At 42.4% G+C, this 13,576-nt stretch overlaps 2 protein-coding genes across 3 annotated transcripts; one reads left to right on the top strand and one right to left on the bottom strand.

Annotated features, from left to right (window-relative positions):
- Positions 1–294: 294 nt before the first annotated feature.
- LOC120064444 (small membrane A-kinase anchor protein-like) lies at positions 295–6,942 on the bottom strand. Of its 2 annotated transcripts, none has more exons than XM_039015027.1 (2): positions 6,774–6,942; positions 295–3,511 (listed from the first exon to the last, which is right to left on the bottom strand). In XM_039015027.1, exon 2 carries the CDS (start codon positions 3,325–3,327, stop codon positions 3,055–3,057), a length of 273 nt encoding a protein of 90 aa, XP_038870955.1. In that variant the 5' UTR covers positions 3,328–3,511; positions 6,774–6,942; the 3' UTR covers positions 295–3,054. The 2 variants fall into 2 exon arrangements, with proteins under 2 accessions (XP_038870955.1, XP_038870954.1); XM_039015026.1 differs by lacking the exon at positions 6,774–6,942 and adding an exon at positions 5,985–6,071.
- Positions 6,943–9,164: 2,222 nt separating this feature from the next.
- Positions 9,165–12,662, top strand: LOC120064443 (growth/differentiation factor 8). The gene is made up of 3 exons (XM_039015025.1): positions 9,165–9,562; positions 10,658–11,025; positions 12,046–12,662. Exons 1-3 carry the CDS (start codon positions 9,190–9,192, stop codon positions 12,424–12,426), a joined length of 1,122 nt encoding a protein of 373 aa, XP_038870953.1. The 5' UTR covers positions 9,165–9,189; the 3' UTR covers positions 12,427–12,662.
- Positions 12,663–13,576: the final 914 nt, after the last annotated feature.

The following is a 13,576-nucleotide window of genomic DNA, read 5'->3' as shown; positions in this document are numbered from 1 at the left end:
TTCACCTTCCAACAGGACAACGCAGGAGTGGCTTCGGAACAAGTCTCTGAATGGCCTTGAGTGGCCTTGAACCAGATCGAACTCTGGAGAGAGACCTGAACATAGCTGTGCATCGACGCTCCCCATCCAACATGAGAGCTTGTGAGGATCTGCAGAGAAGAAATGGGAGAAACTCCCCACATACAAGCCTGTAGCGTCATACCCAAGAAGACTTGAGACCAAAACCCTGTTTTTGCCTTGTCATTATGGGGTATTGTGTGTAGATTGAGGGGGAAAAAACAATTGAATCCATTTTAGAATAAGGCTGTAACGTAACAAAATGTGGAAAAAGTCAAGGGGTCTGAATAGTTTCCGAATGCATTGTATACAGTATATACTGTAGTGCCAGCTGTCTTCTGCATACTAAAACATTACTTTTATCAACCAATTTATTGGAGTCAAAATCAAGCTTAATGGAAAACAACTTTTGAATGTATTGTTTTTTACAGCTTTATCTATAAGTTGTTAAAACATTTAGCTGAAGCAGTGATAACAGTGATCTGTTTCTAAACCCTCCACCTCCCAGTTCTTAGATTAAGGAATTCAGTATGGGGAAAAAATTGGGTCACCGCTAAATGGGCCCACAAACTAGGTTTGGTTTGCTACTAGCAAACTCCCTTAAAAGACCTTTGCTTGAAAAACAAGAAAGCAGCAGCAATATTATAGTTTGACCCTCTTGAGATGCCGTAGCAACAACTTAGCCAATAACACTTCCTCAAAAGAGTCAGAATTAATCGAAGATAAATCAAGAATTATTAGTAATTAATGTTGGCATTTTTGCTGAGGAGGTCTTAGTAATTTTACATCTAACTAAGATGTTTGGTGCAGTATTTCTCAAGTGAGAAAATGTGCATGAAAATTTGTCGTCTCTCATTCAAGAATCCTGTCTATAGTTCCCACTGCTACTAGGAGTAGCACCAATCACCGACAAAGGGGCATATACTTGGGCTACCGAACTTAAACTTGCCTCAAGAAAAATGTTTGTGTGCGCGAACAGACAAAAAAAAAAAAAACACAAAACAAAGAATAACGTCACAAAATGTTGTTGTAATATACGCGCAAACTGTTTCGACGGAGGCATTCGACAGGCTTTTAAATTTGTTTACAGAATTTTTGGGATGGTTCAAGAGATTCATCTCTCAACCCAGATTAGTGCAAATGTCATTATAAACAGTATTTGTTGCTTTTAACTATAATGGATGTTTGGTGTCGCATTTAAAGCACACCACCACATTTTTTGCTGAGCAAACCTAATGCCCTGCCAGCTGAATTCTCACTTGAGATACACATTCCAAACTTCAGCAAAACTTGATTTTCCAGTCAAATAATGTCCACTTGTTCTTTGTGGTGTATACAATAGCACCCTAATTAACGCTCTGGAAATGTACCATGTTGCCCAGCCTAGACTAATGCACCTTTTAAAGCTTCTTGAACATCGTTTGTGGTAGGGTGGGAACTGACGTGCTATGACTAAAACTCACTAATATCGCCTTCTATCAAATAAACGTCATAAGAAAGCCCATCAAACATATTGTGCTTGTATTAGCATTCATTAAGGACTTTGGCAGTTGTGGTCCCCTATTCCAAACAACTCAACTCTCTATTGTGAGTATGTGTGTCTTTGGCCTGTTAAAATAGCATCGTACTATTAAGAAGCCATTTGCTCTTAATAAAAATAGCATGGCCTTTTAGAGTTGCATATTTGTGCTGTAAATTCTATGGGGCAGATGGCAGTAGTTCATCATTGGATAGAAGACAGTACGTAAAAACCAGGGTGCTTGGCCCTAGACATTTTGGCCAAAACAAAAGGTATTTGTGAACCCAGCACACTTTTTGTGCCCAGAAGAAAAGTCACGGTAAAAGTGTGTGAATCCGTCCTGATTTACTCATGGCATGCGGACCTAGCCAGCCCTCAGGAATGTCCTATTGTCATTGGCATTCAAATTCACAAAATGGGAGGACGCTGAACCTCTGTAAAACATTCCTCGAGCATCATTTTGTCAAAGTGACCGTAGTCAGGTCCTAGGATGCTGCAGCTCGTGGGCAGACCTGCTTAATGGTAGGGCCAGGACGATACCAGTATCGCGATATTCTTTCCATGGCAAAAATGAAAACACGAAGCTCTTTGGTCCTTTAAAAACCTGCTGTATGTAAAATATTGTGTGCTATAGCTTGGAAAATAAATGAACGGGACTCTGGATAACAACATAATGATTTTTGTTTCCAACATCAGGGCTGAAGTTAAATTCGCTTCATGTTTTGTTTCCTTGCCACGATACTAACGAATATCGCGATACTGGTATCGTCCCGGACCTACTTCATGGGTAGTTTGAAGAATGAGTTTCCTTTGTTGGTGGATGTGGACCACAGGCCCCCTGGGACACCATTATCCAATATCCCTAACCTGGGAGCTTCTGCCTGAGAAGACAGATAGAGAGGGAGGTGTGTACCTGCTGACCCCAGCAAACATTTCAAGTGAAAAACACTTGAGGGGCCAATTAATAATTTCCTACATAGGACCTGAAATTTGGCCCCATGATGTGGCACGCGTCAAGCAAAAAAAAAAAAAACGGTATACTTTTACTGAAAGGCAGAACCGGTAATTTTCAAAGCAGGATTCAATGATACTCTCCTGCTTTATTGGCTCCCAAGCCGGTTTAACCAAACACACCCCAACTCTCATCCTCTAGCTAACGATAGAGGGAAGCACATGGTCTAGATTGAATATGAGAGGAGTAGCCAAGGTCTTTGTCTGTTAGTCAAGGTCAAAATGTCACCAGATGAGTTACAACATCCAAGTATGTATTAATTAAACAGAAAAATGGCTTTGGACCATAGATTGGGATCAACATCTTGTCATCTCCAGCTGGTACATGTTCGTAGTGTTTTGTTTCACCCTGAATCTGAGTGCTGTCCGGTCTCCTGTCTTCTGGGCATCCATTTGTCCTCCTCTCCCCAAAGGGTCAAGGTGAATCCCAGAACAGAAATGCCTCTTGCACTGCCTCTGCCCCCCCCTCATGGCACGTCACACTCAATGTAGGGGATGTCACTGTAGCGGCTGTCCACCTCCAGCCACTGCTGCACTGCCCGGGCCACAATCTCCTCCGACAGCCGCTGGGCATACTCCAGCAGGATGGGGTCCACCCGGGCAGAGTCTTTCCCTGACCCCGTCTCCGAGTGGACCAGCAGCGCATTCTCGCCCCATCGCTTCCCAAGCTTGCCGTCCACCTTCTCCACAGAGTTGGCGTACTGGGTCGGATCGCTCTTCTTGGATTTGACGCATCCCATGATATAAATAGTGTAGCATTGATTTCAGGGAGCTGGTGAAGCAGGAGTGTGTCTGAGAGGGGCTTAGGCTTTGGTCGAGAAGTGATGGCTAGGAAGCCGATTCTTGTCTGGACCGAGCTTCGCTGAAATAGTCCAGACGGTCAGCCATGCTCCTGTACTCCCCTACACAGATCTTTTCCATGTGCTGTAGGAGAGAAAATAGGGAGAGGATTTCAGTGTTTTATTTTCCATCAGAGGCAGCCTAAAAATACCAGATGGCAAAGGAAAGAACTGAGAGGCCTACTATTTTCACAGTGACTTAGCATTTTTCCCTCTGTTACCACCTATGCAGCAGTAGCTACACACTGGACACACCAGGTGATTTCAACATGGACCTTTGGGTCATATTTGGTTGAGACGTTGATCAATGAGATTTCAACCTTTTATTCACCCATTCAAAAAGGACAGCCAGAAGTTTGTTGAATTCCCAATGTGTTATCACTACGCTTTCAAACATCTAAAGCACAACCAAATTCCAATGGAAAAACAATGTCTGATTTTTGGTTAAGTTAAGTCATCTGAATGTGTTATCACTGCGCTTTCAACCATTAATCTAATAGCACAACCAAATGACCTGGATTGCAGTTGAGATTAGACTGCATTAAAAGTACATAGTGCAAGTGATCAATGCTGTTCAAGATTCTGCACAGATTATTACAGCAATTGTGAAGATTTCCACAGACGTGCGACCTTTACATGCTATGTTGAACATGCACGCTTTCTATGATTACAAAAAAATACATTTATGGTTAGAAAAACCTCAATGTGGCCATGGATGTGTTACTCATTTTAAGGTTGAATAGATACTGTTACATTAGTTTCTAAGATTGCCTTAACTTTTGGCTATTTACTGTATTACATTACAAAAGTCATATTGAATTGTGTTTGGTTGATAATGCAACCAAGTATCAACATTTAAAAGAGGTTAATCCTAATCTTTAACTTTTATTTTGGTTTACTTGGAGACGTGAATCGAATATCTAATTTGTTGACTTGTCAAATTTATAAGGCTATTTAATGTATTGCAAAAGTAATATTGAATTGTGTATGGAAGCAAATATCAACATTTGAAGGAAATACATATCTTTGTTCAGTATAGTTGTAGAGAACTGGAATTAAAGCCAGATGAAGTTAATGGCACAAAAGATACAAACGCAAGATGTAAAGTGTTCGTCTCATGCTTCATGAGCTGAAATAAAAAGCATGCTGACTGCAGGAATGTCCACCAGGGCTGTTGCCAGAGAATGTTCATTTCTCTACCATAAGCCATTCTTTTAGAGAATTTGGCAGTACGTCCAACCGGCCTCACAACCGCAGACCACGTGTAACCATGCCAGCCCAGGACCTCCATATCCACCACTGGCACACTGGAGAAGTGTGTTCTTCACAGATGAATCCTGGTTTCAAATGTACTGGGCAGATGGCAGACAGCATAGTGTGTATGGCGTTGTGTGAGCTAGCGGTTTGTTGATGTCAACGTTGTGAACAGAGTGCCCCATGGTGGGGTTATGGTATGGGCAGGCATAAGCTACAGACAACGAACACAATTGCATTTTATCGATGACAATTTGAATGCACAGAGATACCGTGACGAGATCCTGAGGCCCATTGTCGTGCAATTCATCCGGCGCCATCACCTCATGCACGGCCCCAAGTCGCAAGGATCTGTACACAATTCATGGAAGCTGAAAATGTACCGTTCTTCCATGGCCTGCGTATTCACCAGACACGTCACCCATTGAGCACGCTTGGGATGCTCTAGATCGACGAGTACAACCGAGTGTTCCAGTTCCCGCCAATATCCAGCAACTTCGCACAGCCATTGAAGAGGAGTGGGACAACATTCTGCAAACCACAAGCAATAGCCTGAATAACTATGCAAAGGAGATGTGTTGCGCTGCATGAGGCAAACGGTGGTCACACTAGATAGTGACTGGTTTTCTGATCCACGACACCTACCTTTTTTTTAAGGTATCTGTGACAAACAGATGCATATCTGTATTACCAGTCATGTGAAATCCATAGATTAGGGCCTAATGAATTTATTTAAATTGACTAATTTATTTATATGAACTAACTCAGTAAAATCTTTGAAATTGTTGTATGTTGCATTTATATTTTTGTTCTGTGTAGATATAAGTAATTTGGAAAATGCTCTATAATTTTTTTCACTTTGAAAATGTGGAGTAGGTTTTTGTTTAATTATAAGGTAGCAAAATGTGAAGACTGCAAGGGGTGTGTAGACTTTGACTAGGCATTGTATAAATAGACTATGTGGCTCTAGGTTGAATGCACAAAGGACTGATGTTATTTGCTGTAGTCCACATCTCCATCTGTCCTGTGCGTGTGTGTGCTACCTCAGTCCTGCCTGATCCAGATTCAAGGTGGCATGTGATTATTTCTCTGATAGAGCAGCACACTATTATATCATCCTGTTCATCTCTCACATACAATTTGCTTTATACAGATGCTGCAAAATGCTAGCATTGTAGCTTATGCTTTTTGACAGTGGCTTCCGCTTATATAAGTACAGTGCTGATTCCTAAAACTTCAATCAGATCTTTATGACACATCTTTTCATATTTTAAGACAAAGTGGGGAAAGGTGATGCCTGTTACCTTATGTCAAGCATGTCGCTCTAGCCCAGGTAGCCTATAAGGAACGTGGCAATGTAGCATTTAGCTCAAGCATGGAACGTGGCAAGCATGTCGCTCTAGCCCAGGATATCATATGGACTACGAACGCCTGTAAACCTACCTTCCTCCCCCAGCGGGGTTAGAAGGGAGGGGGGAGGGGGGGGGGGGGGGGGGGGGGGGGGGGGGGGGGGGGGGGGGGGGGGGGGGGGGGGGGGGGGGGGGGGGGGGTGGGGGGGGGGGGAGGGGGGGAGGGGGGGGGGGGGGAACCAACCACACAAGCAACAATTCTTACTTTACATTTTGTTGTTATATTTTACATTTGGGAAATAACCTGGATTATGTTGTAATATAGTCCGTATAGGTTATTATTTGACAAAAAGTTATTCCTAAATAAAAATGTGTCCATTTAATTTCCGGTCCTTGGGAAATGTGAGGGTGAAGTTGGCCATTAATCAAGGGAAGTGTTATCCCCCTATTCTACTATAAAACCCCACCTTTCTTGAAATTAGTAAGGGGGGCAATATATGAAATAATCTCACTAATTGAAATGTTGAAACATAAAAGGTCAAGGAGAAATGCTAACCGCGGGATGGGGAAATAGAGGGCGAAATAGTTGTCACCCTTGGAAATAGGATTCTGAAAATTCCCTACTCATGAGCGCATTTCTGCTTATACACATTATTTAGACGTAGCCTGCGCCTATAGTCCAATTCCACACAATTCCTGAAAAATACATATCATAAAATAATTGTTGATGCGTGGGATACATACCTTCAAGAGGGCTCTTGGAAAAGTAGGACTGGGTGAGTTTACCCCCATGAATATCAAATTCACCCAGTGGGAAATCACATCCTCGTTTTCTCTTTAACGACACATTCCCCTACCGTCGATTTCAATAAAGAAGTGTCATACATCCACACGGATTGTGAACCGAAATTACTATATGTGCCGCCTCTCCTTTCTATTCAATCTCTTATCGGCTTCAAACCGCTGCATATGCGTCCAATGATTTGAACTTGAAGCTTGGAAGGCAGCGGACATTATTGGTCAGTTTCTCTCTCTGCACGAAATGTGCACTACGTTACCAAACTGGGCATACCAATGTTGCACCATACCACATTGTGCAGTAATTTAACTAAATGCTAAATCGGTTTAAGGTCTCAAACCCATGAATAGTCCTGGACCTGGATGACGACAACTTCTTGCCATCATTCTACTCGAGATTACCCATAGGTCATCGTTGAAATTGTTGCCTGTTTGACTTCACTTTCTAATGGCGGCTGTAGCTTGTAGGACGTAATTATATTTTGAATACACACTCAACAGCAATTAGTAGCTGTGTCGACTAGGTGTGGAGGTAAATTGGGGCGCACACAATCAGGCTACTGATACTTGTACAATATCACCCTCTTGTGGCATGCTTGACTTCTCAGTGATTTATTACAATGTTTAAAGTAAGGAATATATTCAGTTGTTGCTATAAAACTAATGCCATAGATTATAATCCTGTCTCCCAGGCCTTTGCTGGAAGTGTACCCCCCGTGCAGCTTCCCTGTATCTAGGTTTTAGGCTACTACTGAGTCTGCCAAGAGGTCTGGACCATTATGGCACAGGAGGTACCGTAGTGCGCTTTCGCTTAAGCCACAGGGGAACTGTGTAAGGTTTTATGAGTATTGATAGCAAGCTATATGTGCTCATATATATTTAAAACCAATTGTTGTCATTTAAAAAATATATATATATGACGAATTCGTTCTTGACGAATGCGTAAATCTGTAAAAACTCATTGGAGGAGTGTGCGTAAAACTGTATAGTCCATAAGTGTACATTAGTTAAAGTCGTTCAGTATGTTTTCTTTCACATAAGGGATATAGTCTCAAATTCCATAATGATAATAGGCTATAAACCATTGACATGACTCGTGACCAAGTCATTGTGTCATGCCATCCATATTGCTGCGTAAAATTTAACATAATTTTGACGATTTGATTGACTTTCATTAGAACCTATATGTTACTTTCATCTGTAAATGAAAATAATATTTCATAACCTGTGGCGTAATGTTGCAACTGTAGTTGTCGATAAGCCGCACGATGGCACTAAACGTCTTAACGAAAAAGCTTTCGTAAATCAGACACCCCAAGGCAACAATACCCAGTAGCCTATAGTTTAGTACAGTATAGTAGGCCTACAGTAACAGCCCATTTCGCCATATATTTTCTATGCAATGGTATCTATCCTATAGCCTATTGATTAATACATTTTGCCTTTGGAAAGTAGGTTTGGAGACAAGTAGGTCTACTCCTTGTAGCCTATAGGTCTACATAGACTAAATATTGGTTCCTGTCATATTTGTAAATAATTTACCTTACATTTTCAAGAGAGATTCAGAAAGATAGGTAAAATGAATCATATAACTAACGTAAAGAAGTGAAGTCATAACTCCGATTAATTTGATCCCTGTAGCTTTGATGGGGTGCAGGGGCGGACTGACTATCTGGCATTTCTGGCAAATGTCAGAAGGGCTGGTAAATGTTTTGCCTAGAGGGCCTGTCTAACTTCTTTTTTTTTGCCCAAAATGATAATTATCTGGCTAATAATGGATGGCCTCAATGATAAAATGGGCTGCTGTAGAGGCCTTGAGGAAACATTTTTAGTTGTGGGGGGCCTCAAGGGGAAAAATGGGCCATTGTGTTATAAATCTCAGAACCGATTTCTGTTCCAGTCTACCGCTGGTGTGATGGGACAGGCTAAATAAAACAGGTTTCTCAGTGGCATTCAGATGTTGACAGGCTGTGGCTGACTTAAGTTTATGCAAATAATCAAGAACTATATCCGAAATGTTTATTTTGACCATTTGCAGTACTGTCTTGTCTGATTGATAGTGTAGTTGTCTCAAAACTATTCCAAACCTTGCCATTGCGTACCTCTTTAAGGTTTGACAGAAAAATACAGTTAATGTCTGTCTGTTAAATTCATTGTTGCCAGCCCAACCAATCATAGATTTTGACGACACAAAAGAGAGGCCAAAGTTGCAATATAAAAAGGGCTGCCGAATTAAAGTATGACACCTATCAGTGTAGAGCCTGATTTCAAACACAAGGAGGCAACTCTGTAGTCCGTCTTCACGCCAATACATATTACATTTGGGGATTCCAATTTTATAGCTAACTCCGCACCTTAGATAATGCATCTGACGCAGGTTCTGATTTATCTCAGTTTCATGGTTGCTTTCGGTCCAGTGGGTCTTGGTGATCAAACCGCGCACCACCAGCCCCCTGCCACGGATGACGGCGAGCAGTGCTCAACATGCGAGGTCCGACAGCAGATCAAAAACATGAGATTACACGCCATCAAGTCCCAAATTCTTAGCAAACTACGACTCAAGCAAGCTCCCAATATCAGCCGAGATGTTGTCAAGCAGCTCCTGCCTAAGGCACCACCTTTGCAGCAACTTCTTGACCAGTACGATGTTCTTGGAGATGACAATAAGGATGAAGTTATGGAAGAAGATGATGAACATGCCACCACAGAAACAATCATGACAATGGCCACTGAACGTAAGTTTGACAGACTATTATTCAATGCAACTATACACTGAGTGTACAAAACATTAGGACAACCTGCTATTTCCATGAAATAGACTGACCAGGTGAATCCAGGCGAAAGCTATGATCCCTTATTGATGTCACTTGTTGAATCAACTTCAACCCGTGTAGATGAAGGGGAGGACAGGTTAAATAATGATTTTTAAGCCTTGAGACATTGAGACATGGGTTGCGTATGTGTGCCTTTCAGAGGGTGAATGGGAAAGACAAATACGTAAGTGCCTTTGAACGTGGTATGGTAGTAGGTGCCAGGCGCACCGGTTTGAGTGTACGCTGCTGGGTTTTCACGGTCAACAGTTTCCAATGTGTACAAGAATGGTCGATCACCCAAAGGACATCCAGCCAACTTGACACAACTGTGGGAAGCATTGGAGTCAACATGGGCCAGTATCACTTTGGGACGCTTTCGACACCTTGTAGAGTCCATGCCCCGACAAATTGAGGCTGTTCTCAATATTAGGAAGTTTGTTCCTAAAGTTCTGTACACTCAGTGTTTAATAACGTTAAAAAGGCACCAGACCGCAGCTGTTTTTACGCATTGGGCACAGAGCGCACTTGCATATCTGATCCCGTATTACTTGCACCACTATGTTGAGAATAGGTTGGAATTTCATACGAATAATGAATTCGTTTTGATCTGTAATGTCATGTTAAATTGAAACCACTATAGAATTTTACGCAGTAAATTTACGAACAATACGTACGAGCCAAGTTCCATCTTATAATGTGCCAGTGTCACTCTCTGGTGTTGAGTGTGGAGGTTCTAAAACTAGATAGGCTAGGCTATATTGGAGGATACCCTGGAGAAGACACATTGTTGTGTTTTATAGTTTATCAATACTTGTCATGACATTGTAACTTTAAATATATATTTTGAAATTGGTTTACCAAGGGGGTTCTGTAACGAAAACACAATTGTGTTTTGTGTTAAATACAACTGCAAACGTTTTTTGCAGTCATTTAATTTAGTTTATAAATCAAATTGTATTGTGGAAATAGAGATGACATTTCCATATTGTAATTAATGTTATAATTTCTCTCCTCCAGCCCAATCCATCGTCCAAGTCGATCGGAAACCCAAGTGTTGCTTATTCTCCTTTAGTTCGAAGATCCAGGTGAACCGCATAGTTCATGCGCAGTTATGGGTGCACCTTTTGCCAGCTGACGAAGTCACCACCGTGTTCCTGCAAATCTCCCGCCTGATGCCTGTCACGGACGGGGGCAGGCACATAGGTATCCGGTCTCTAAAGATCGACGTGAATGCAGGAGTCAGCTCTTGGCAAAGTATCGACGTGAAACAAGTGCTGTCCGTGTGGCTGCGGCAGCCGGAGACGAATTGGGGAATCGAGATTAATGCGTTCGACTCGAAGGGAAATGATCTGGCCGTTACCTCAGCAGAAGCGGGAGAAGGACTGGTGAGTTTAGATTGATCTCCCATCGAAGCAATTTACAAATAGTTTTGTAATTTATTTATCCCCGTGGGATCTATGTGAAATAATCCATAACCCATGTATTAATGCGTAATGATGCAATATCAACACGTACCACCCTTGTCAAGAGTGCAAATACATTTGTTTGTGGCAAATTGTGTGGCAAGACTCATTTGGCTTCAAATACCAGTTGTTGATCAGAGGGTCTTGGCATCCTAAGATTTGCTCTCATGTGCTTTTATGTTTAGCTAACAATCACATTTTCAAAGTACTTTAGAATCTTTAGTATAAACACACATACCTCATTAAAGGAGTATATGTATGACAGAATAGTTGCCCTGGCCACCAATAATATCATGTCCTATCACCTGATTACATAAAAGTTCACATTATTTACATGGCCAGAAATTCCTGAAGTCCTCTGTGTGACTGTGCTAATCAGAGTAATTGCCTACAGCCTCACACACACACACACCACACACACACACACACACACCCACACACACACACACACACACACACACACACACACCACACACACACACACACACACACACACACACACACATTTTATGTTCATCTATCCTCGTGGGGACCTATAACTATTTTCCATTCAAAATCCTATTTCCCCTAACCTTAACCCTTACCTGTAACCCAAACCTAACTCCTAACCCTAAATCCTTACCCTAATTGTCACTCTAACCCCTAAACCTAACCCCTAAGCTTAAAATAGCCTATGTCCTCATGACGAGGGAGAACTTTCCTTGTTTTACTATCCTTGTGGGGACTTTTGGGGATTTTAGGTCCCCACAAGGATATAAGTACCCACCCACACACACCACACACACACACACACACACATTTTCAGTGGCTCAAAGTATCACAACACCAGGTTTGAAACCTTGATCAGCAATGTTTTATTGGAAAAGCAAAATCAAATGTTTCCCAATGTATCAAGCAATGCCTGTTTCATGTTTTCAACCATTCCGTATTGTGCCTTTACAGCAACCCTTCATGGAGGTGACGATTTCAGAGGGCCCGAAGCGCTCCAGGAGAGACTCGGGCCTGGACTGTGACGAGAACTCCCCTGAGTCCCGCTGTTGCCGCTACCCCCTCACGGTAGACTTTGAAGACTTTGGCTGGGACTGGATTATTGCCCCCAAGCGCTACAAGGCCAACTACTGCTCTGGTGAGTGCGAGTACATGCACCTGCAGAAGTACCCCCACACCCACCTGGTGAACAAGGCTAACCCTCGCGGCACCGCCGGGCCCTGCTGCACCCCCACCAAGATGTCCCCCATCAACATGCTCTACTTCAACCGCAAAGAGCAGATCATCTACGGCAAGATCCCCTCCATGGTGGTGGACCGCTGCGGCTGCTCGTGAGCGAGAGCTCTGCCGGTGAGGGGGAGGGGCTCAGCCAGGGTCTCCACCCTGGACTTTGGGACAGATCCATCCACCACTACCAGTGCTTTCTGCAGAACACGGTGCAATAGAGCCAGAATAGCGGCTAAAGAAATGCCCGTCCATTCGCTGAGCAGCGCTTCCACCACGGACATGTCTCGTTCAGTTTTTTTTTTTTTTCCCTCCTCCAATCACATGTTCGCAGCCACAATGGCCTAAAATCACATGGATGTAGGAACACACGCCTGTTGGACTTGGGAGTGGACGTAGTAGCCCAAAGTACGCCACATTTTCCCACAAAACGTTTAAATGTGACACGCTCCGTCCAGTTATTCAAACATACAGACATGGATGGACACACATACACCAGACCTGGGTTCAATAGTATTTGTTTTCTTTCAAATACTTTGACTGTTTGATGGAGACAGGTGGGGTTTGCACTTTGGGGAATAATCCATTGGTTCCATTGCACCAGGCAAGCACAGCTTAAGTACTGGAAAGACAACAAATCATATTTCAACCCAGGTCAGAAACATAGGTGCACACACACAGACTAATTTCCCCCCAAGATTTTACAGCTACGCTTACCTATCAGTGTGATAATCATATAAGCAATGTTTGAGAGTGAAACCGGGAATCCTCAACGACTTTTGAAAGGGCTTGGAAAACTATAGCTGAGGTCTCAGTCTGAACTGGCCTTTATGCATAATGCCATACACGCCATGCACACACACAGCAACAGTGCATTCTTATTCAACTTTTAATCATAGCTTTTCCACCATTCAACTGCCTGTACGGCCCTACTCACTTGAATTATTCTTATTGTAAATCAACATTACTGGACAGGAGGACTTGAACCGGAGGCACAATGAATGCAGTCTACACATTGAGATGTGTTTAAGACAGATAAATATATTTTGAAAAGTATGAATGTTAAAACCACGTTTAAACTCTGTCTTACAAATAACACAGTTTGCACTATGGCAAACCAATAGAAAGAATTGGTTGCTACAAAAGTTGTAAAAACTGATTTTGATATGTTTGCTAATTTGTATTGTATACATATGCCATTGTTTCCATTAGCAGTTGCCTTTCTAAACCACTGTTAGTAAATGTATAAGACCACAAACTA

Source organism: Salvelinus namaycush, chromosome 19 (genome assembly GCF_016432855.1).
Source record: "Salvelinus namaycush isolate Seneca chromosome 19, SaNama_1.0, whole genome shotgun sequence".
Taxonomy (NCBI): Eukaryota; Metazoa; Chordata; class Actinopteri; order Salmoniformes; family Salmonidae; genus Salvelinus; species Salvelinus namaycush.
The sequence above is the reverse complement of the archived record's forward strand: the minus strand, read 5'-3'. Positions and strand labels throughout refer to the sequence as shown.